The sequence below is a fragment of the Bos indicus x Bos taurus genome, chromosome 15, assembly GCF_003369695.1.
Source record: "Bos indicus x Bos taurus breed Angus x Brahman F1 hybrid chromosome 15, Bos_hybrid_MaternalHap_v2.0, whole genome shotgun sequence".
Classification (NCBI taxonomy): domain Eukaryota; kingdom Metazoa; phylum Chordata; class Mammalia; order Artiodactyla; family Bovidae; genus Bos; species Bos indicus x Bos taurus.
Window position 1 is genome coordinate 10,493,620 of NC_040090.1, and position 23,863 is coordinate 10,517,482.

Here is a 23,863-nt window from a genome sequence, read left to right on the forward strand (position 1 = left end):
TCTTCACATGAGGTGGCCAAAGTACTGGAATTTCAGCGTTAGCATCAGTCCTTCCAAGGAACACCCAGGACTGATCTCCTTTAGGATGGACTTCAGGCAGGGACTATTTCCAAAGACACAGTTAAGAGCTTCTTTTCAACTGTCAATTCGTCAAATGACACCAAGGCTCCAGTGAGCAGTGGCTATTTCTGATCTATTAAGTTGCTCACTGTATCACAAAGTCAGCCCTCTCTGTCTTCATGCTGCTTAATTCTAAGAAAGTTCCAATTTAAAACTTAGTAACAAAATAATCTTTTTTCTGATTTACAAGCTAAATATATATGGTACTATAAAAAGAGACACATTATAGACAATCTAAAGAAGAAAGTTAGAATTACTTGAACTTTCAACTTCAGAGATACCTGCTGTCAAATATATTTATCAGGGTAACTTCTCAGCATTTATATACATATATAGCTATGCATATACTGTTTAAAAAAATTAGATAATGTATCTACTCTATTATATCCCTTCCCTCTCTGTTCTTCTCTAAGTTTCATCAGACTTCTTTCCCAATAAATACAGATTTACATTATCATATTTAGTAGATGACATGTATGTTAATCAATAACAACTGCAATCTGGTCAACAACAACAATTATATTAACGTCATTTACTCAGGTTGCTACTAAAATTTACGCTCTCCTTTTAACAATACTGGGATGAGTATCCTTACACCTAAATTTTTTGAAAGTGAAAGTCGCTCAGTTGTGTCCAACTCTGCAAACCCATGGACTATACAGTCCATGGAATTCTCCAGGCCAGAATACTGGAGTGGGTAGCCTTTCCTTTCTCCAGGGGATCTTCCCAACCAAGGGATTGAACCCAGTTCTCCCATACTGCAAACAGATTCTTTACCAGCTGAAACACCAGGGAAGCCCAAGAATAGTGAAGTGGGTAGCCTATCCCTTCTCCAGCGGATCTTCCGGATCCAGGAATCAAAACCGGGGTCTTCTTTCTTTACCAACTGAGCTACCAGGGAAGCCCCTAAATTTTTCGAATAGCTACTAAATTGTTTCCTTCCCAGAATGGGGATTGTTAGGTTAAAGGGATTGGCTTCTAAAAGTTGTATTTTTTACAAGCTTTTCTCCAGAATATTTCAATCAGCTGAAATTTATAACAATAGTAACCAAGTTTCTATATACTCAAAAACACAAGAAAAGCATGAACATATTTTCATTTCTTTGCCGGCCATATGTATTTTTGCCTTTTAAACACTTATAAAAAATCTTTTTAAAAATCCATCTGTAGAAAGATCAGCTGTTCTCCTTATGGGAATTCCCTTGTGTGTTATTTGTTTTTTCCCTTGCTGCTTTTAATATTTGTTCTTTGTGTTTGATCTTTGTTAATTTGATTAATATGTGTCTTGGGGTGTTTCGCCTTGGGTTTATCCTGTTTGGGACTCTCTGGGTTTCTTGGACTTGGGTGATTATTTCCTTCCCCATTTTAGGAAGTTTTCAACTATTATCTCAAGTATTTTCTCATGGTCTTTCTTTTTGTCTTCTTCTTCTGGGACCCCTATGATTCGAATGTTGTAGCGTTTAATATTGTCCTGGAGGTCTCTGAGATTGTCCTCATTTCTTTTAATTCATTTTTCTTTTATCCTCTCTGATTCATTTATTTCTACCATTCCATCTTCTAATTCCCAGTCCAGGTTCGATGCATGATACTGGATGCTTGGGGCTGGTGCACTGGGACGACCCAGAGGAATGGTATGGGGAGGGAGGAGGGAGGAGGGTTCAGGATGGGGAAAACATGTATACCTGTGGCGGATTCATTTCGATATTTGGCAAAACTAATACAATATTGTAAAGTTTAAAAATAAAATTAAAAAATTAAAAAAAATCCATTTTACAGTTTATACATCACATTTTATGGATGGTGGTTTCTAGCTGGATGATTATTCTCTTCTGGTTTGTGTTTTCTGACCTTTTCTACAGTGAACACGTATACTTAAATTTATAAAGTATTTCTTTTCTTTAAAGAGCTATGAACAGGTCATCTTATTAAAGTGAAAGTAAAAGTGAAGTCGCTCAGTCGTGTCGGACTCTTTGCAGCCCCATGGACTGTAGCCTACCAGGCTCCTCCCTCCATGGGAAATGAAACTTTAAATGAAACTTTATATAGTGCTATGCAACATGTCTTCTTGTATTAAAAAAAACAACTGTAATGACAAGTATAAGCTCAGATTTGAGAAACAATCTTTAGCTTTTCCTTATATATACACAGAGGAAAAAATTCCTCTCATAGACATGGGGCCAAATAGTCAAAAAGACAGTATCTATTGTATTTTTATTCCTTTCTCCCCTCAGATTTTCATTCTTATCTCAAATCTAGTTCACAATGACGCCTAAGGGCCCTGAGCTCTGTGGCCCTGTCAGGCTCATGCAGTTGCCAGCAGGAAGGGCTCTGGAGGGGTGGGATGAGAGAGGCAGAGAAGCCTGCTGCTGGACTTAGCATGCAACTTTCTCTTCAGAATTCAAGTCCAACTATCGTGGCCTTTCAGGGCTATAGATGCTCAAGTTCACAAAATACCAGTTTAGCCTTGACTCTTAAGAGAGACTTACACAACTTCCTGGCTGTACTAATTGCCAAAACATGTAACATTTTCTAGACCTTTTACTAGAAAAATGTAACTGTATCAGATCAATAAAATGCTACTGTTATGAACTGTCTAGGTTTGAAAATAAATTTTTACTAAAGATGACTTTTTCCTTCTCTCAGGGTAACTGTAGAGTACTTTAATAAAAAACTAAAAACCACCCTCAGTTTTATAGAACACCAAGTTACTAAACTAAAATTCAACTTTAAATAAATAGAAATGTTGAATCCTGACCATTACATGAATTTTTATGGCCTTATATTCCTATTTTTTAAAGTTACCCTCAATTAGATTTTACTTTATCATTTTCAGTTCTTGGAAGACATAGTTGTAAATTCTTAAACTCACATAAAATAATCTAGGTATTTGAAGTATTAAATATACAGCTATAATCTAGATCTGAACATATCATTAGAGCATTCATGTCGATCACCATTTTCTCAACTGATTAGCAAGTAACCATTTTTGACATGAGCAACTAATGAACAACTTCTTATAAGAGTCATCAGTCTACATTTTCTGATTTACTTCACTGAAAAATATACAGAGAACACAATGAATAAAGTAGATAGCTTACCACTCACAAGAAAAGAAAATGGAACACTGAATCAGGGCACCAGAATCATGACCATTCCTTATTTGTGTACTTGTGCTATTCTTGTAAACACATACACAAGCAATGTAGCTGTGCAGTTCGAGTGGATGTATATGTAACTCAGAAGTGGTTTTTCTTTCAGGCAGAAAATACCAAACACAGAACAATGGCTCAACAAAGATGTCCATGTGCTAATCCCCAAACATGTGAATATGTTAGGATACAAGGCAAAGGGAATTAAGGCCGCTGATTGAGTTGAGGCTGTTAGTCAGATTACTTTAATTAAGCAAGCTAGAGAGTGTCAGCTGGATTATGCAACAGGTGGGCCCAATGTAATTACAGGGTCCTTAAAAGTGGAAGAGGAAGGTTATAGAGAGAGATGCAAAGTTGCTGGCTTTGAAGACGCAATAAAATGGGATTGGAAGCTGAGGACTACAGGTGGTTTCTGGAAACTGGAAAAAGCAAGGAAATGAACCTTCCCCTAGAACCTCCACAAAGACAGGCAGTGCTGCTGTCCCTGTGATTTTAGCTCAGTGAAACACCTACAGGACTGTGAGATGATAAATCTGTGCTGTTTTAAGCCACTCAATTTGTGGTAATTTTTAATGACAGCAATAGAAAACTAACACAAGAACCCACTAAGTACCAGACACAATGCCAGGCACTCTGGTGCACGAACCTGTGCGCCAGAGGGATACTATGGACTGAACTGTGTCCCCCCTTATAAATTCATATGTAGGAGCCCTAACTCCCAATAAAATGGTAACCGGAGACTGGACCTTTGGGAGGTAATTGGATTTAGATGGGGGGGTCATGAGGTTGGGGGCCTTCCCTGATGGTTCAGCGGTAAAGGATTCACCTGTCAATGCAGGAGATTCTGGTTCAATCGCCGGGTTGGGAAAATCCCCTGGAGAAGGAAATGGCAACCCACTGCAGTATTCTTTTCTGGGAAATCCCACGGACAAAGGAGCTTGGCAGCCTACAGTCCACGGGGTTGCAAAAGAGTCAAACACGATGGAGCGACTAAACGACAACACGAGACCGGGGCCCTCGTGATGGGATTGGTGCTCCTGTGAGCTTAAGGCCATACCAGAGAGCTCATTTTCTCTTTTCCTCTGCCATGAGAGGGAGGAGGAAGATGTAACTGTCTGCAAGCCAGAAAGAGAGCTCTCACTAGAACCCAACCATGCTGGCACTCTGATCTTGGATTTCAGCCTTCAGAACTGTGAAAAAATAAACCTTCGTTGCTTAAGTCACCAGTTTATGGCATTTTGTTATGGCAGCCCAAGCTAAGACAAGCTGGGAAAGACTGAGCACAGGAGGAGAAGGTGGCAACACAGGACAAGATGGTTTAGACAGCATCACTGACTCAACCGACATGCATTTGAGCAAGCTCCGGGAGACAGTGAAGGACAGGACAGCCTGGCGTGCTGCAGTCCATGGGGTCACAAAGAGTCTGACATGACTTAATGACTGAACAACAAAAACTGTGAAATAAACATTAATGACAAAGGTTTAATTTTGTCTATGAAGATAAAAAAATTTAACTGAAGGTCCCTTTCTGTTCTTATTTCCACTGATGGTCACAACACTGTTTAGCTAAAGGTAGTGGGTAGATTAGAGGTCTTTCACTAGAACTGGATTATGAAATTTTTTTTGCACATCCCAACACTGTTGACACAGTCTGCTAGGAAAACAATTTAGCAAATCTAAGAAAAGTAAATATATGCATTTTTAGAACCAGGAAATTCCACTCCATAGAGTTTATCTTACAGACACACTCAATATATGCATGGCATCATGCAAAGATGAATGTATTTGCATGTTCACCCTCTGCAAGAATGTCTGTAGTAGTAAAAATATGGAAACAACCTAAATGTCCACCCTTAGGGACTGCTTCAACAAGTTACAGAACATCCATACAGCCCAATGCTATGCATGCTTAAGGGAGAAAAGGGCAGCCTTCTACTTCTGATATGGACAGATGTCTAAGGCTTATGAAGTGAATAAAAGCTAACAGTGAGACCAAATGTTCCTAGTCTCATATTAAAAAAAAACACTGTGTGTTTGCAAATGCACAGAAACTTTAGGGAAGAATACACAAATAATTTGTTTCCAGAAGAGAGATTGTGGGTAGTTACGAAATTTTAACTTTTCATTTTATAACAAACTAGTGCAAAAAACTTTCAATTATCATATATTTTATAGTCTTTGCTGCTGCTGCTAAGTTGCTTCAGTCGTGTCCAACCCTGTGCGACCCCATAGACGGCAGCCCACCAGGCTCCCCCGTCCCTGGGATTCTCTAGGCAAGAACACTGGAGTGGGTTGCCACTCCAGTGGCAACACTGGGTTGCCATTTCCTTCTCCAGCGCATGAAAGTGAAAAGTGAAAGTGAAGTCGCTCAGTCGTATCCGACTCTTAGCGACCCCATGGACTGTAGCCTACCAGGCTCCTCTGTCCATGCGATTTTCCAGGCAAGAGTACTGGAGTGGGTTGCCATTGCCTTCTCCATTTATAGTCTTTAGTTCAATTTTAAAATAAAAAAATTTTAAAGAAAATTTTTAATTTTGATGAATATTTGTTTTACAAATAAAACTACAGAAATATTTTTCTTTATGTTAGTAGCAATGTTTAGCGCTGTAGAAAAGAGGGTTTAGAATCTCATCTGAGCTTGAGTTCACACGGACACTTCCTACTTGCATGGCCCCAGGCAAATAATTTAACCACATTCTGTCTAAATTATTTTAATAAAAGATCAGTACCACATTTTCCTGAGTCTGGATGATGATAAAATGAGATAATGAACATGAAAACATTTGGTAAAGGGTTCAGTGAATTACAGACATTAAATGGTTTTTATTACAATGAAAGTTACCTGGTGATATCCTAAATTAAGAGTCACTTCCATGTATGACTATATAAAATGCAAACTCTATTAAGGCAGGGACTTTATCTCCCTCACAGCTGTATTTCAATTTCGTAACACAAAAAGCATCCAAGCATGTATTGAATGAGTGACCTAAGTATGCTAAGAGCAGTAATGGACACACAAAAAGCACTCAGCAAATACTTGCTCCAATAAAAACTTTCCTGACTCCACTTGACCACTTTCATCACGTACTACTCTCTGAGGTTCTATCTAAAGACTAACTACCCATCTCAATTCCCCACCAAACAATCAGACTGAAGGTGGAAAGGCTTGACCTTTGGGGGCAGAGCCTCTTGCCAGTCACCTGATTTTAACTGAAATAACTAAGTTCCTCAGAAAGAAAATGAAGGCTGAGAATGTTAGTAAATATATGTGTGTTCAAGTTAGACTCATGAAGTTGTTACTACCGACTAAACAAACATGGGAAGCACAAGTATGAATTCCTAATAGTATATCTTGAAAGCAAAATATGAAGTGACTTACCTAAATTTATACAATATTCAATTAACTTAAGTAATGTTGCAACGGCTTGCCCAATGGCTCAGGGTACAGTAAGGAATCTCCCTGCAATGCAGGAGACCCGGGTTTGATCCCTGAGCTGGGAAGATACTCTGGAGGAGGAAATGGCAACCCAGTTCAGTATTCTTGCCTGAAAAGTCCCATGGACAGAGGAGCTTGGCAGGCTACATTGCACAGAGCGGCAAGGAGCTGGACACGACTGAGCAACTATGCACACACCCAAGTGTCACGATCTCAAATATGAGTTCTTCGAGTACATCATAAGGTTGCAGAAGTAAAATATCCAAAATAACCAATGGGAAAGTAGATTATCTGAGGCACCATCTTACAATTCTGGGTTAGAGATACCACGTGCTTAAAAAATTCTTAGGCTGTCCAGACCTTGCATTGGTAATGGGGAGAATGAGTGAGTTAGCTTGCCTCCTGTAAAGTCAATGCACCTCCCTCCTCCAGACTATTAAAGCAACGGTGGCCCTTCAGTGTGCCGATATGAGATGCAGAGCTAATACAGGAGTAATCACTGCCTGCACACAGACATGCCTGTACTCTCTCCTTCACGTCCTCAGTGTTTCCCGCGTGTGCATCATGTGTCAGGGCACTGTTTTAAGCACTGGGTTACTTCACTGAACAAAGCTGTTGCCTTCACAGAGCTTATTATGTTCACGTAGAAAGACATACAATAAAGTATATGTTGCAGTATAGTGCCAGTGATAAATACCATGAAGAAACATACAGAAAACAGAGTGATGGAAAGAGATGCTGTTTTAGACAGTCTGGTCAGAAATGGGGGACATGAGGACAGAGGCCTGAAAGAAGAGAAAGGATGAGCCATGTTGATGTCTGCAGAAAAGTGTTTCACGTGGAGGAAGGAGCAAAGGCAAAGGTCTTGGTCAACCCAAAACAAGTGAACTTGGTACCCTGAAAACCAGCTGAAGGGCAGTATGACCGAAACACAGCACACAAGGAAAGTAGCATCAGGGCAGAGAGGTGGCCAGGAGCCAGGTCCCAGATCCTGCAGAGCCTACAGGTCCCGGTGAAAACTAGGTTTTATTGTTCAAGTGTGACGAGAAACCACTGAAGGTTTTCTGAGACTCTTTGCTTCCCTTCCCCTAAGACTCCTCAAGGAGTGGCATGACCAAAACTTTTGCTTTTTAAAAGATCACTTTGGTTGCTCTGGGGAGAACAGAGTCTATGGAGCAGAGAAACAAGGAGACCTATTAGGCGGTTACTGCAGACGTTCAGGAGAGACAAGACGATCGTCTGGACTAGGCTTGTGAAAGTAGAGATGGAATGACCCGGCAGGAGTCAGAATGCATTTCACAAGTTGACAGGTTGCTGATAGACTGGGTATGAGATGTGACAGGAAAGAGTTAAGGACAATAGCAAGATTTGGGGGCATGAACCATCTGGTAATGGGTGTGGTGGGGCAGGAAATCAAGGACAGGATGTACACGTGGTGTCAACAGGCAGGTGGAGAGGCTGAGTAGGCAGCTGGCTGTACGAACTAGAGTTCAGGGTGAGACTGCAGATAGGGTCCAGGGACTACAGATATAGCACTGTAGGCCATGAGATGGCATCAGATCGTCTGGTGGGCACACGCACAGAGGGAAGAAATGGGGCACTCCAATAATTAAGACTAACAAACCAAAAAGGTTTAAATATTTAAAACCAACAAACCAAATTCAGCAGAAAAGAATGAGAGCTTGTGGCAGGGATTTAGAAGGAAAACCAGGAATATATGTTCTGAAAGTCATGAAAAAAATAGTCTGATGAAGTCTGAGGACAACTGCTGGGCTGCTAAGAGGTTCAGAAAGATGCCTCTGAACTGAGCACTGAATGTGGCAATATGGAAGGCCCTGGGAATTTTGACAAGAGTGGTGCGGATGAAGGACCTATTGGAATGGTCCCATGTGAAGAGGAGGGGAGTCTGGAAGCGGACAAGTCTGCTGGCAGAGGGATTCCCCTTGCTCTTGCCCGCGTGGAGCACAGCTGAGATGCAGGCCCTGCCCACACCCGGCTCCCTACACCGCGGAGTGCAAAGCTGTTCTAATTTTTGACCTGACCTGCTGGCAAGTCCTCTTATTCCTGGCTGTCAGAGTGCCTTCTGTTCACTTCCACCAGCGCTGCTTCTCAACTGCAACAACTGCTGAACCCCACGGCTGATCTAATCCGTCCTCAACAGTGCAGCTGCCAGTTCCCATCTACTTCACCTCAGCCCTTTCCGATTCTTTTTCTGCTTTTCTTGTTTATCAGTTTCCTGTCGCTTCTTCCTACTTTTAATGACTGAGCAAGTGCTGACCTTTCAGATGTAATGTCAGCGATGAGTGGATGACTTCTCTTGCATACACAGCCTGACCACAATAAAGAGGCATGAGCTATCTCTGAAATTATGGATCTCACCTGTGTACAGCAGGTTTCTGAAGGCCTTGGGGCTGATCCACTGATGGGTTACTTGGAGATTTCAAGATCTCCTGAGGCTTCCTTTAGGCTAGTCCCCAGATGACTTCCACACTAGTGAGTACTGTAAGGCTTCATTCACATAATGGTAAATTTCTAAAAAGTAGGAACCACTTCTCAGGCTTCCTTACATCATCCATTCAACAGATACTACTGCAGCCTCTGTGAGGACACAGTGTGAGAGATACTGCAGCTGCAGAGAAGATGAATATAGCTACTCCCTCCATGGAGCATACAGTAGTCTAGCAGGACATTTACAAAAGCAAACATGGTGAAGTACAAAAGACAGAACATGGCAGGCAAATGCTTTCACAAGGGAATGCAGGATGCTCTGAAAACACCTTGCGAGAACAGCTTATTCCAATCTGCACATCAGAGAGGCGTCCCTCTACGTTTAACTTGTGAAGAGTGTGAGTTAGGTGGACTGAGACATTTGTGGGGAAGACCATGTACAAAGGCCCAGAAGTAAGTGAGAGCAGAGCATATTTGGGGATACTGACAAAAAAGTTACATACAGCTAAGTGTGTTATGTGTGTACCTTCGGAAGTGAGAGTGGGGCCCTCAAGGATGAGCAGAGACAGGCTGCTGCTGCTGCTAAGTCGCTTCAGTCATGTCCGACTCTGTGCGACCCCATAGACGGCAGCCCACGAGGCTCCCCCGTCCCTGGGATTCTCCAGGCAAGAACACTGGAGTGGGTTGCCATTTCCTTCTCCAATGCATGAAAGTGAAAAGTGAAAGTGAAGTCGCTCGGTTGTGTCCAACTCTTAGCAACCCCATGGACTGCAGCCTACTAGGCTCCTCCATCCATGGGATTTTCCAGGCAAGAGTACTGGAGTGGGGTGCCACTGCCTTCTCCAGAGACAGGCTAGAGAGAAGGAAAGGCCAGACCTCAAGACACGTTAACGAACCTCAACCATATTCTGGGGTATGGACTCATTTGTTTTAAAGGTGTTTTTTCTTGGACGACCCAGATAATCACGAAGGTGTGATCACTCACCTAGAGCCAGACATCCTAGAATGTGAAGTCAAGTGGGCCTTAGAAAGCATGACTACGAACAAAGCTAGTGGAGGTGATGGAATTCCAGTTGAGCTATTTCAAATCCTAAAATGATGCTGTGAAAGTGCTGCACTCAATATGCCAGCAAATTTGGAAAACTGAGCAGTGGCCACAGGACTGGAAAAGGTCAGTTTTCATTCCAATCCCAAAGAAAGGCAATGCCAAAGAATGCTCAAACTACTGCACAATTGCACTCATCTCACACGCTAGTAAAGTAATGCTCAAAATTCTCCAAGCCAGGCTTCAGCAATATGTGAACCGTGAACTTCCTGATGTTCAAGCTGGTTTTAGAAAAGGCAGAGGAACCAGAGATCAAATTGCCAACATCCTCCGGATCATGGAAAAAGCAGGAGAGTTCTAGAAGAACATCTACTTCTGCTTTATTGACTATGCCAAAGCCTTTGACTGTGTGGATCACAATAAACTGTGGAAAATTCTGAAAGAGATGGCAATACCAGACCACCTGACCTGCCTCTTGAGAAACCTCTATGCAGGTCAGGAAGCAACAGTTAGAACTGGACATGGAACAACAGACTGGTTCCAAATAGGAAAAGGAGTACGTCAAGGTTGTATATTGTTACCCTGCTTATTTAACTTTTATGCAGAGTACATCATGAGAAACGCTGGGCTGGAAGAAGCACAAGCTGGAATCAAGACTGCCAGGAAAAATATCAATCACCTCAGATATGCAGATGACACCACCCTTATGGCAGAAAGTGAAGAGGAACTAAAAAGCTTCTTGAAGAAAGTGAAAGTGGAGAGTGAAAAAGTTCAGAAGACGAAGATCATGGCATCTGGTCCCGTCACTTCATGGGAAATAGATGGGGAAACAGTGGAAACAGTGTCAGACTTTATATTTTTGGGCTCCAAAATCACTGCAGATGGTGACTGCAGCCATGAAATTAAAAGACGCTTACTCCTTGGAAGAAAAGTTATGACCAACCTAGACAGCATACTGAAAAGCAGAGACATTACTTTGCCAACAAAGGTCCATCTAGTCAAGGCTATGGTTTTCCCAGTGGTCATGCAGGGATGTGAGAGTTGGACTGTGAAGAAAGCTGAGCGCCGAAGAACTGATGCTTTTGAACTGTGGTGTTGAAGAAGACTCTTGAGAGTCCCTTGGACTGTAAGGAGATCCAATCAGTCCATTCTGAAGGAGATCAGCCCTGGAATTTCTTTGGAAGGAATGATGCTAGAGCTGAAACTCCAGTACTTTGGCCACCTCATGCGAAGAGTTACTCATTGGAAAAGACCCTGATACTGGGAGGGATTGGGGGCAGGAGGAGAAGGGGACGACAGAGGATGAGATGGCTGGATGGCATCACTGACTCGATGGACCTGAGTCTGAGTGAACTCCGGGAGTTGGTGATGCACAGAGAGGCCTGGCGTGCTGCGATTCATGGGGTCGCAAAGAGTCGGACATGACAGAGCGACTGAACTGAATAATAAGTAGAGGTAGGAGGGCTTCACTCTGTGACTGTATATACTCCCATAGTGCTGGGCATTTATTTTTACAATGCCACACGTCAATTTTGTAACTCGAATTTTTAAACAAAAAAACAAAGAAGGTTTTAAAAGATTATTCTAATTGCATTGTGGAGAAAGTGGAAGCGGGACAGGACTAGAAGCAGGGAGAACAGTTAGGCGGGTACAGCAATTAATGAGGCAGCGAGAATTAGAGCAATGGTAGTGGCTATGGAAAGAAGCAGGGTATAATTAGAAAGTAAAATTGAAAAATGCCGGTAGGGAGGAGGGAGAGATGGGAAAAGACAGCTAGACAAGTACTACCTATCTGTCCAACGGGAGCAGTGGCAGTGGCAGATGGCAAATGCGGTATCTTTCATTAAGTTTGGGGAAACACAGCATCACACAGGTGTAGGTGTACAACAGTTTAGATTTGGCAATAATAAGTTTGAATTGCATAGAGGACGTTCAACATGGAGTTAACACAGAAGTCTTGAATTTATAACTATGGAGAAGAAACTCTGAGTTGTAGAAAGAAAGGTAGATATTCCCAGCATATATACGGTAATTGAAGTACTGGGAAAGGATGAGATAGCCCAGGTATACGCAAAGAGTAAAAGAGAAGCCTGCAAAAAAAGGCAAAGGAAGAGCAAGATCTAAAACTGAATTTCTCATAATGTCCGGTGACCCATTTGCACCATAACCTCCTGAGAAGTTTGATTAAAATGTAAAGATCTTGGCTTCACCATCAACCTACTGAATCAGACACTCTCAGCAACCTGGGAATCAGCATCTTAAGCAGGCACCTTGGATTATTTCTGTGCATAGTCAAGTTTGAAAGCCACGGATCTAGAAGATAAGCAGAGGCGGAAAAGCCCCCTGCCCCCCAAAAAATGGTTCAAGAAGGAGGTGTGCTCTGCTCACCACCTAAGCAAAAATGAGAATTGGAGCCAATGGAAAAGAACATACCCTTCAAAGCACTGTGGGCTGGTGAAAAAAGGAAGTCGTCAATAAATATTTGTTCAATAAATAATTGGGAAAAGTACTTAAAGCTATGACCAATCTAGACAGCATATTAAAAGGCAGAGAATTACTTTGCCAACAAAGGTCCGTCTAGCCAAAGCTATGGTTTTTCCAGTAGTCATGTATGGATGTGAGAGTTGGACTGTAAAGAAAGCTGAGTGCAGAAGAACTGATGCTTTTGAACTGTGGTGCTGGAGAAGACTCTTGAGAGTCCCTTGGACTGCAAGGAGATCCAACCAGTCCATCCTAAAAGAGATCAGTCCTGGATGTTCATTGGAAGGATAGATGCTGAAGGTGACGCTCCAATACTTTGGCCACCTGATGGGAAGAACTGACTCACTGTAAAAGATCCTGATGCTGGGAAAGAATGAAGGCGGGAGGAGAAGGGGACGGCAGAGGATGAGATGGTTGGATGGCTTTGCTGACTAGATGGACATGAGCTTAAGTAAGCTCCAGGAGATGGTGACGGATAGGGAAGCCTGGCGTGCTGCAGTCCATGGGGTCGCAAAGAGTTGGACACGACTGAGCGAGTAAACTGAACTTAAAGGTATAATTTATCTCTGTATATTTCCAAGCTATAACTAATCTCCCGTATAAACACAGTTAACACCTGCGTAATCTATAAGAAGAAAAATAATAGTGGGAAATAGCTTTAAAAAATGGATTGAGCAAGAAACACTTTGATGTCAACACTGAGGATAAATTCCAAAGGTTTGGTAGGTGCCTGGATAGTTAGTAACTAACCAGCATGACCTCTAGGACCAAGTAAATCCCTGAAGTGTAAAAACACAGAAACAGTGCTCTATGTCAAAAAGATGGGTTCCATTTTGAAAAGCATTGAAATGAAGTTGTTAGCTCCACAGTACCATACGGATGCTCTCTCCCAGATTAACCAAATCACTTAACATGAGACCAAAATTAAACCACTCCTTCACTTACAAGCTAGTAAAGATCAGTAAATAGAGATTTAGCCAGTTTGTCCAACTAAATATAATAGCTCTTCCTTAGGTTATATTATAGTTGCTGAAATAGTTGCTCATCAACTGTTCTTTCCAAGTTTGCTAGGCTTCAGAGCATTCATTTTGTAGGAAGCCTTATTTGTTCTGAGCAGTTAAAATGATCTGAACTCTGAAGACATCCCTTTGATAAGAGGCAGAATGATTAAGTGACCCCAAATTAACTCACATCTATTTAGGAACCTTCTCCATCCACCCACCCCAAATTTGAAGTTATCATAAAACATTTTGCAAAGGTAAAGCAAACTGGAAAAGAGAAGACATTGACTTCATTTGGTTTTATTTTTCTTTATATTCCTTCCTTTGTAGGTGTTACAAAGGTTAAGAGAAACCAAACCACTTCAAACTACATAAGCTGCTCACCTGCACGTAACCACGAATAAACACATCTTTACTTCTTGCTACCACTAAATGCCATTCATTAGTGTCTTTGGGTGACTTTCTCTCCTAGGAGTTGTACCATATATTCTTTAAGAATTTTTTCCAAATCTAAAATGCCAAGGGTTGATACTCTAAATTTTTTAAAGTTTTTAGACTTCCATTTATGAAGACGCTATCAGAGGTAATAAACCCTGTGTTAGGAGTTCAAATTCTTGATTCGGTAAGTCAACAACTAACTGGTAACATTTCAAAAGTTGATCTGTAAGCTGCTAATGTGGAAAATAAGGCAAAAATTTTCCCAAAGAAGTGATATGACAGGTGCGTGTGTGCGTGTGTGTGCGCGCACACGTGTGTGTGTGTGTGTGTGCACTCAGTTGCGTCCGGCTCTTTGCAACCCCATGGACAGTAGCCCGCCAGGCTCCTCTGTCCATTGAATTTTCCAGACAAGAATACTGGAGTAGATTGCCACTTCCTACTCCAGGGGATCTTCTTGACCCAGGGGTCGAACCCCAGAGGTTCTTAGGCTAATTCACAGAAGTTTATTTCACCTTCAATGCTGGTGAATTGCTAGACACTTTTGATTAAAAAAGAAAATAGGTGTCTCCATACTAGTAATTAAGCAAAAAGAACTGTCAAAATGAAACAAACAAAAAATTTATCTTGAAGTCATACAAAAGATCCACTGGCCTGATTACACTGGAGATCCTCCTAGTAACTAGATTTTAAGAATCTCACACCTCAAGCCCATAGATCACAAGTTAGGGACTCCTGCTTAAAAAAAGTGAGAGGATCTTACTAGTTTTCAGGCATAGGGACATTAGGAGTTCAGAAGTGTGCCAAAGCCCGGAGCTTGGAGAAAAGCACAGAGGTGGAGGGGGGCCTTTCCTTAGAAGTCCTCTGACTGCAGTGGGAAATAGACTTGGCACTGGAGGGCTCTCTTCACATCCAGCTCCAGGACTCCCTGGACAATGCTCCTCGGAGTTCAGCGGCTCAGTAAACCAGAGCCTAAAAACATGGACGGTGTGCTTCCTAGCCAGAGTGGGGACTGTGGAAACGAACAATCCCCTGAGTTGCCATGCCAAGTACTAGACACCTGCTACTGCCAGAAGCAGTCCCAGCTTTGACGGTTAGGAAGTCTAATGTTCGCTTCCTTGCCCTGACCCAAAGACCCATTTCAACCCCTCTACAGATCCAGGCCTTCCAATACATACGGCAGGTTTACAAGTCTGCAACTTATGGGTGCCTATCTTTATCATCTAAGGTTTGAAACAGAAAAGCCAAAATAAATGTTATCTTCTTCTGGGAAATACTGCTTACTGTACTTCAAACTTTAACTATAATGATGGAAAATCTTCCTATCTAAGTCTGTATTTTGGGCAGTTCAGATTTTTAATTCATAAGCACTTCACATTCACTCTGAAAACAATGACCTATTATACCTAATTTGGATAGGTTTAAATACTGGGTGAAGAGTTTCAAAAGGTATTTGCAAAGGTCTGCTATTTCAGTTTGTCCTTAACCCTTTCCCTAACTTTAAAAATGAAATCATGGGGCTCCTTGGGGGCCTTGCGCTTAGGATTTTGGGCTTTCATACCGGAGTTCAATCCCTGGTCAGGGAACTGAGATCCAGGAAGCTGTGTGGCACAGCCAAAATAAACAAATAAAAATGAAATCATACCACTGCTCTCAGCTAATACAACCAAAAACAAATAGCAAGGAGTTTGGCATTTCCGGTAAGACACAACATATATACTAAATTAGTTATGTTTCTGAAAGTATGAACAGATCTGAAAAAGTGAAAGTTGCTCAGTCGTGTCCCAACTCTTTGTGACCCCATGGACGAGTCCGTGGAATTCTCCAGGCAAGAACACTGGAGTGTACAGCCTTTCCCTTCTCCAGGAGATCTTCCCAACCCAGAGATCTAACCAAGGTCTCCCGCATCTGCAATATATGCAAATTCATGTACTAAAGAAATCTTTCAGTTCTTTGATAAATATATCCAAATGTGATAATTAATCAAAATCTAAATGAAGGTTTTGATTCTCCTGCATTCAAATTATGGCCAGAAAAGACAGCATGGGTAATGCATGCATAACTATCAGAGTGGAACTCAGAGACTGACCCTGATGTTCAACTCTCACTTTATTTACATGGGCTTTCCCCTCATATTAAATCCAACTTCCTTTCCCTAGCCTCTTACTGTTACACTGTAATCACCAACTTTACTTCTGGTATAAAATTTTGCAGTTGCCTGAACTTAACATTGTAAATGTTATTTAGCAAAGTACTGGACAATTCACTGAAGAGGATCACTAAAAACAGGTGTATGTAGTAAAGAAATCTTGCTTTCCTAACTTTAAGCCTAACTACCAACTGTAGGGGTGACTTGGAAGAGACCCAGATGATTCTGTATATTTGCCCCTTTCTCAAACAAGTTTCTAGTAACTCCCGCCTTTCCCCACCAAAACCCGATGTGCAAAAAGAAAGGCCGTATTGAAGAAACAAAAACCAAATCAGATTCAACTTTTCCACTGCAATGTTCAGCAAATATTACATTTCTACCAGCTTTCACTTTTCAGATAGGCCAGTTTCTCAGACGAACAGCAAGACATCAAAATGGGAAGGAGAAGTCAGGTGTCAGGGGGTATAAATAGCTGTGGCCAAAAACAATACTGCAAAAGAGCCAATAGGAGACAGCTCCCCCAAAAGCAGCAGGAGTGACTTAATTCCACATCCCCCTCCACCAGGGCCTCAGGGAAAACCATTATTGGGAGACAGAAGGACAGAAGCAATCAGGACTTGCAGAAAAAATTTCCCATCTTCCGTTAGAGACGAATTTCTAAGTGTTGTCTAGGGTGTCTGAAACACACATATGTATTTTAAATCTCACCCGGTATGGCCATGAAGAGGAAATTTTTTCTAGTGCAATAACTTGGGTATGGAGAAACTGCCACCCAGTATAAAGAAGTCAGTCTTTTCTCAGATATACACTGAAAGCCACTCACCAAAACCAACACTGACTTTTAAACTGCTTTATTCATTCATTATATTTAAGACAAAATTTGCCATCACAAGGTGGCTCTAAATGTGAACTTCAGTTTATACAAACGCAAGCCTCACCAAGCATTACATATAACCCGCGACTTTCACAGGACAATGGTTAATACATTTCGAACCAGCGGACCAAATGAAATTGCATGAGGCACACACGCCACTCTGTAAATGTTCCCTGGACTTTACAGGACTGCGCTTAAGTGCTGGAAGTCATTAAATGTACCGAGTTTCTGCAGCAGAATACACACTCATGCATTCTTCAAGCATCAGCAGCATTCACAAAATACAGGCCATCAGAAAGTTACGTAAGAAAAGCAGCCTCTCCTCTGAGTAATTCATTCAACCTTCCAAGAAATCACATATTCTCCTTGAGGGGCCGGGTCAAAGGTAGTAGGTAAAGAAATTGGGCAAAGAACACTCGGAAACCAGGGCAGTTTACGGCTGAAAAGATGCACGCAACGCCACCAAAGGCATCCTCAAGCATTCCTTTGCAAACAGAGTGTGCGTGCGGTTTGTAATGAGCCCCTGCTGACCTGGGTAACGGTCCCAGCTGAAAGCACCCCAGCCTGACACGAACGCCAGCATGTGGGAGAGGAGACGGGGGAAGCAGCATTAGCTGACACACGGCCTAGGGGGGCCGAAGCTGTCACCTCCTTGGGACTCGCGCACAGCCGGGCGCTGCCACCTGCTTTCCTACTTCCTCGGGGAGGGCTGGTGACGCGTGGGCCTGAGAGGCACCAGGGAAGAAATAATGAATCCGGTTTCTAAAGCCAGAGCGCCAGAAAAGGTCCCCAGGGCCCGATGCCCTCACCGCTGGGCGACTCTCCCCGAGCGGCGCGCGACCCCAGGGGTGGAAGGAAGCCTGAGAACTTGCAGACGGCAGAGGCCAGAGTCAGTCCACTAGCGGGGAATGGGTGGGTCAGAGCGCGGGGGTCGCCCGAACCCCGACACCAGGACCGTGGGAAGGTAAGCTGGGGGCGGAGCCGCGCGGAGGCTAGTAGCCAGGGGCCGGGCCGGTCTGGGGAGTCTTTCCTCCCGAGCGAGGGCGGGCGGAGAGGGGCACCCTGGCCGCTACCTGCTGCTGGATCTTCCCGTCCTCCGTGACGACCCAGTGCGTGGTGGCGAAGGCCCCTCGAGCTGCCACACTCAGCAAGGCGGACAGGCTGAGAAACCAGCCTGGACTGGAGCACGGCGGCAGCTCGCACCGGCCGCGGACCCCTACTGCCACCGCCATCTTGCCCCCCCCCGGCCCGGCGACTCGCACCGGAAGCGGAAGTGAGCCCCTGCGGTTCGCCATCTTGGGGAGGTCGACGCTAGAGGAGGAGGGGCCGAGGGGGTGCCGCCGGCTGACAAGCGGCTTCCTCCGCCTCTGTTTGGGTGATGCGGAAGCGATGGCTTAGGCCCTGTCCCAGTTTGGCTTCAGGTCGGAGACCGCTTTTTTATTATTGTTTTCTTGTGGTGCGCGATACGATCTTGTAGCGTGGGAACCAGAGGAAGAGAAAAGTGTTCCAGTTGGAGCCTCAGCAAAAATGAGAGGACTCAGAGCATATATGTATTGTTACTTTTAAAAAGATTATTTTTGTTTCTAATGGTTGGGAAGTAAAAGGTATGCTTTCGAAACACCTAAGGGAAGGAATAGGCTCTCTTTTATTCTGAAAATTTCACAATAGGGGGAGCTTCACAATTGGGAGGATTGTTAGTCTAGGAGAGCGCTGTCCAGTAGAAACGTAAAAACATAACGTGAGCCGTGAGCCACAACATAATTAAAAAAAAAAAAAAATTGAGATAACCAACATTTGATTTAACCCACTATATGCAGTATATTATTAGTTCATTGTGAAATCTATAGAAACTACTGAAGTATTTGTTTTTGTACCATGTCTTCGAAATCGGTAGGTATTTTACACCTATCAGTTCAGTTCAGTCACTCTGTCCTTTCCTACTCTGCGACCCCATGGACTGCAGCACGCCAGGCCTCCCTGTCCATCACCAACTCCAGGAGTTTACCCAAACTCATGTCCATTGAGTTGGTGATGCCATCCAACCATCTCATCTTCTGTCGTCCCCCTCTCCTCCTGCCCTCAATCTTTCCCAGCATCAGGGTCTTTTCAAATGAGTCAGCTCTTCCCATCAGGTGGCCAAAGTATTGGAGTTTCAGCTTCAGCATCAGCCCTTCCGATGAACACCCAGGACTGATTTCCTTTAGGATGGACTGGTTGGATCTCCTTGCAGTCCAAGGGACTCTCAAGAGTCTTCTCTAACACCACAGTTCAAAAGCATCAATTCTTCCGTGCTCAGCTTTCTCCATGGTCCAACTCTCACATCCATACACGACCACTGGAAAAACCATAGCCTTGACTACACAGACCTTTGTTGGTAAAGTAATGTCTCTGCTTTTTAATATGCTATCTAGGTTGGTCATAACCGTCCTTCCAAGGAGTAAGCGTCTTTTAATTTCATGGCTGCAGTCACCATCTGCAGTGACTTTGGAGCCCCCCCAAAAATAAAGTCAGCCACTGTTTGCACTGTTTCCCCATCTATTTGCCATGAAGTGATGGGACCGGATGCCATGATCTTAGTTTTCTGAATGACACCTATCAGCTCATCTAAATTCGGACTGGCCAGATTTTGGGAGCTTAATAGCTCCACATGTCTAGTGGCTACCTTACTGAACATCATGGGTGTAGATCTGGAGACTGGCAGCACTGGCATCACCTGGGAGCTTATTAAAAAAGCACATTCTTGGCTCTTATCTATGTCTCCAGCAGGTTTTCCCCTTTAACATGAACCCCACATGACTGGTATGTACATAAAAGTTTGAGAAGCACTTCCTTCTAGTGAACCAAACTGTGGGCCAAGCGGACTACCCTGATTCCAGTATTCTTTCCTGGAGAATCCCACGTGGACAGAGGAGCCTGGTGGGCTACAGTCCGTGGGGTCGCACAGAGTCAGACACGATTTAGCGACTGAACAACAACAAGGATCACTGGGGAGTCATCTTAGAATTCTGCCTGTCGCAGGTTCTGACTGCCAAGTCCCACTCCTCTAGTCTTACTGAACTATGTTTTGAGCGTCACAGCAACCCTTAGAAGTGCTTTTGCTCATCTTATTTCCTGCCTTTAGGAACAAGATGAGCAAAAAGCAACTTTCCTTGCTCTTTAAAAGAAAAAAAAATATATGTATATATATATTATTTAAGGTACAGCTTAAATCCTGAATTGTAGGAAAAAATCTCTCTACTGCTATTTGCTTCCTCTGAATTCTGTAACACTAATGCGACAATATCAGGTTTCTTTGTGATACTACTTTGTACATTTTGAACAGCTAAACTCTTGAGTAGTTCTTCCTTCAACCAGCTAGACTGGAAGTATCTGGGGGCAGTATAGGAAATGTGTTTTTATTTTTATCTTCTATAAAGCTTGATACTTAAGTGGTTAGTTTATTTCATTTTTGTACTCCCCAAAAGGTAGCTTTCCCATTTTATGTGAAGAAAACAATGAAAAATTCTAACTCAAATAAAACTGTTGCTGCCAGTTTTTGACATCAAATAGATCACTTGTGTGCATGCTCAGTCGCTCCAGTCATATCCAACTCTTGGGACCCCATGAACTGCAGCCCACCAGGCTCCCCTGTCCGTGGGACTCTAAGCAAGAATACTAGAGTGGGTTGCCATGCCTTCCTCCAGGGGATCTTCCCAACCCAGGGATTGAACCCTCCTCTTTTACGTCTCCTGCATTGGCAGGTGGATTCTTTACCACTAGCGCCACCTGGGAAGCCCAGATCACTTGTTACCCTTCTTTTTATTCTAAGACCTGATATTTCTTTTTCCATTTTAAGTACATATTTGTTCTTTATGGTTAGATAAAACCTTTGGACATATAAGATGGTAGTTATCAAAGTTGCTAATAATCTGTAAATTGTGATTCAATTCTTAGTTGAACAAATGATAGGAAAGCTCATCAGATCAGATCAGTCGCTCAGTCGTGTCCGACTCTTTGCGACCCCATGAATCGCAGCACACCAGGCCTCCCTGTCCAAAAGCTCATAACTGCATGTAATTTGGCCTTTCAACATAAAATATTTTAGCAAATATGCCCTTTGTCACTATCATAAATTATAGACTTTTTAAGCTGAGACTTGAACAATGGTAAAATGATCTTGCTGAATTATTCATTTCCTCCCTGGGGCCACTTTATCTGAATGTTGCAAAGGATCTGTACTTTTTTATTTCTTAGAGAAAATACTTAAGATATAAATATTCCTGAGAGAGTTATTACAACACCCTGGTTTAAATTCTGCTGATTATCTTTTGCTTCATGGTGAACCAACGTAAATCTTTGTGGCATAAATTTTAAGCTTTAGACCATGATTTATTATATTTCATAGTTTGTTTGGCTGGACTCAGCTGGTAGTTCTGCTCCTCCTGCTGTTAGTTGGGGGTCACTCATAAGGCTGCATTCAGCTGGGACCTCGGCCGGGGCTGGAATGTTCCCCAATGCCTCCACTCATGTCTAGTGCTCACCTGGATTAACTGAAATGGCTAGGGTTTTCCGGGCCTCTGTCTCTCAGTCCCAGTAGTTACAGAGATTTCTTACATGGTGGCTCAAGGCTCCTAAAGAGTGAAGTAGAAGCTCCTTGAGGGCCAGGCCCAGAATTGGCAAAGGGTCACTTCTGTATTCTATTGATCAAAAAAGGTAACAAGGCTAGCCCAGATTTAAGGGGAAATGGAAATAGACTCATCTTGATAGGTGAAGCAGCATGTTTGGTTAGGAATAGAAGGAACTATTGGCAGCCTGCTACTGCTGCTGCTAAGTCGCTTGTCGTGTCCGACTCTGTGCGACCCCAGAGACGGCAGCCCACCAGGCTCCCCCATCCCTGGGATTCTCCAGGCAAGAACACTGGAGTGGGTTGCCATTTCCTTCTCCAATGCATGAATGTGAAAAGTGAAAGTGAAGTCTCTCAGTCGTTTCCGACTCTTGGCGACTCCATGGACTGCAGCAGTGTAATTAATTCCTTTAGTGATTTTGAATTGGTGGGGGTTGAAAGGGTGAATTTCTGTACTAGGAAGGGAGGCTAGTCACAGAGGAAGGGCTATATAGGTATATCTCCCAACAGCTGTATGCAAAGTGAAGAAGAGTTTCAACAGGGAGACAGAGGATACCTAAGTAGTAATTTCACTAGAAATTATGAAATACAGTAATTTCATTTAGAAATAGTTTGTCAGTAGTTTGTCAGGGAGTCTGAAGCACGAGGACTACTTTGGATGAGACCAAGTGTCAAATCAGCTCTGGATTCTAACTCACAGTGACACCAGGGCTGCTCTGAGCATATTATGATTGTCAGCCTCAAAAGAATTTTCCTGATGCAAACATAAAAAATCCCACAGAAAACCCCCAAATGCCGAAAAGACAGCGTATGGAATAGGAGAAAATATTTGCAAATGTGTGACAGTGATGGGACAGACAAGGGCTTAATTTCCAAAATATATAAACAACTCATACAACTCAACAACAAAAAAACAAACAACCCAATCAAAAAATGGGCAGAAGACCTTAACGGACATTTCTCCACAGAAGACACGTGGATGGCCAGTAGGCATGTGAAAAGATGCTCTACAGCACTGATTATCAGATAAACGCAAATCAGAACTACAGTGGGGTACCACCTCACACCAACAGAATGGCTGCCATTAAAATGCCTACAAATACCAAATGCTGGAGAGTGTATGGAGAAAAGGGAACCCTCCTACACTGTTGGTGGGAATATAAGTTGGTACAGCTACTAGGGAAAACAGTATGGAGTTCAGATAACTAAAAACAGGATTTTTTTTAATGCTATGATCTAGCAATCCCTCTCCTGGGAATATACCTGGACAAAACTATAATTCAAAAAGATACATGCCTCCCCACCCCGTGGCAACACTGTTCACAATAGCCAAAACATGGCAACAACCTAAATGTGCGTCAACATATGGATGGATAAAGAAGATGTGGTGTGTATATATATATATACAGTGGAATGCTACTCAGCCATGAAAAGAACAAAACAATGCCATTTGCAGTAGTAACATGGAGACAACTAGAGATTATCATACTAAGTTGTCAGTAGAAGAAAGATAAATACCATAAATACCATACAATATTACTTACGTATGGAATCTAAAATATGGCACAAAAGAACTTATATTCAAAACAGAAACAGACTCAGCGACACAGAGAACAGACTTGTAGTTGCCAGAGGGGTGGCGGGGAGGGAGAGGGCTGGACTGAGAGTTTGGGGTTGGTAGATGCAAACCATTACATTCAGAATGGATAAACAACAAGGTCCTAATATATAGCACAGAGAACTATACTCAGTATCCTGTGGTAAACCATAATGGAAAAGAATATTAAAAAAAAGAGTGTATATATATATAACTGAGTCACTTTGCTGTATAGCAGAGATAGGCACAACATTGTAAATCAACTACAATTTAAAATAAAGAATTTTCTTGATACAGACTTACCAGCCATTAATTTACCCAAATTCTTACAGCTGTTAATACATTTGGGAACGAGAGTTTCTGTGGAGTGGTTGTATTGTGACTGTTCAGTCTCTAAGTAACTAAAGGTCATATCCACCCCCACCCCCAGTTTTTACTCCTTCACATACACCCAACTTTCAGTGTTCTGACTTGAATCTGGACAATGATTGAATCTGGGCTTCCTTGGTAGCTCAGTTGGTAAAG

General features: G+C 42.7%; 1 protein-coding gene across 5 annotated transcripts in view; it reads right to left on the bottom strand.

Annotated features, from left to right (window-relative positions):
* Positions 1 to 18,397, bottom strand: part of TTC17 (tetratricopeptide repeat domain 17) — a 126,926-nt gene extending 108,529 nt beyond the window's left edge. For 4 of the 5 annotated variants that reach the window (XM_027562622.1, XM_027562620.1, XM_027562617.1 and 1 more), the window contains exon 1: positions 18,212 to 18,393. In XM_027562622.1, coding sequence (XP_027418423.1) covers positions 18,212 to 18,370 — 159 coding nt within the window. In that variant the 5' untranslated portion in view covers positions 18,371 to 18,393. Of the gene's footprint in view, positions 1 to 18,211 lie in introns of all 5 variants that reach the window. The other variant, XM_027562618.1, reaches the window with a different exon arrangement.
* Between the last annotated feature and the right edge of the window lie 5,466 nt (positions 18,398 to 23,863).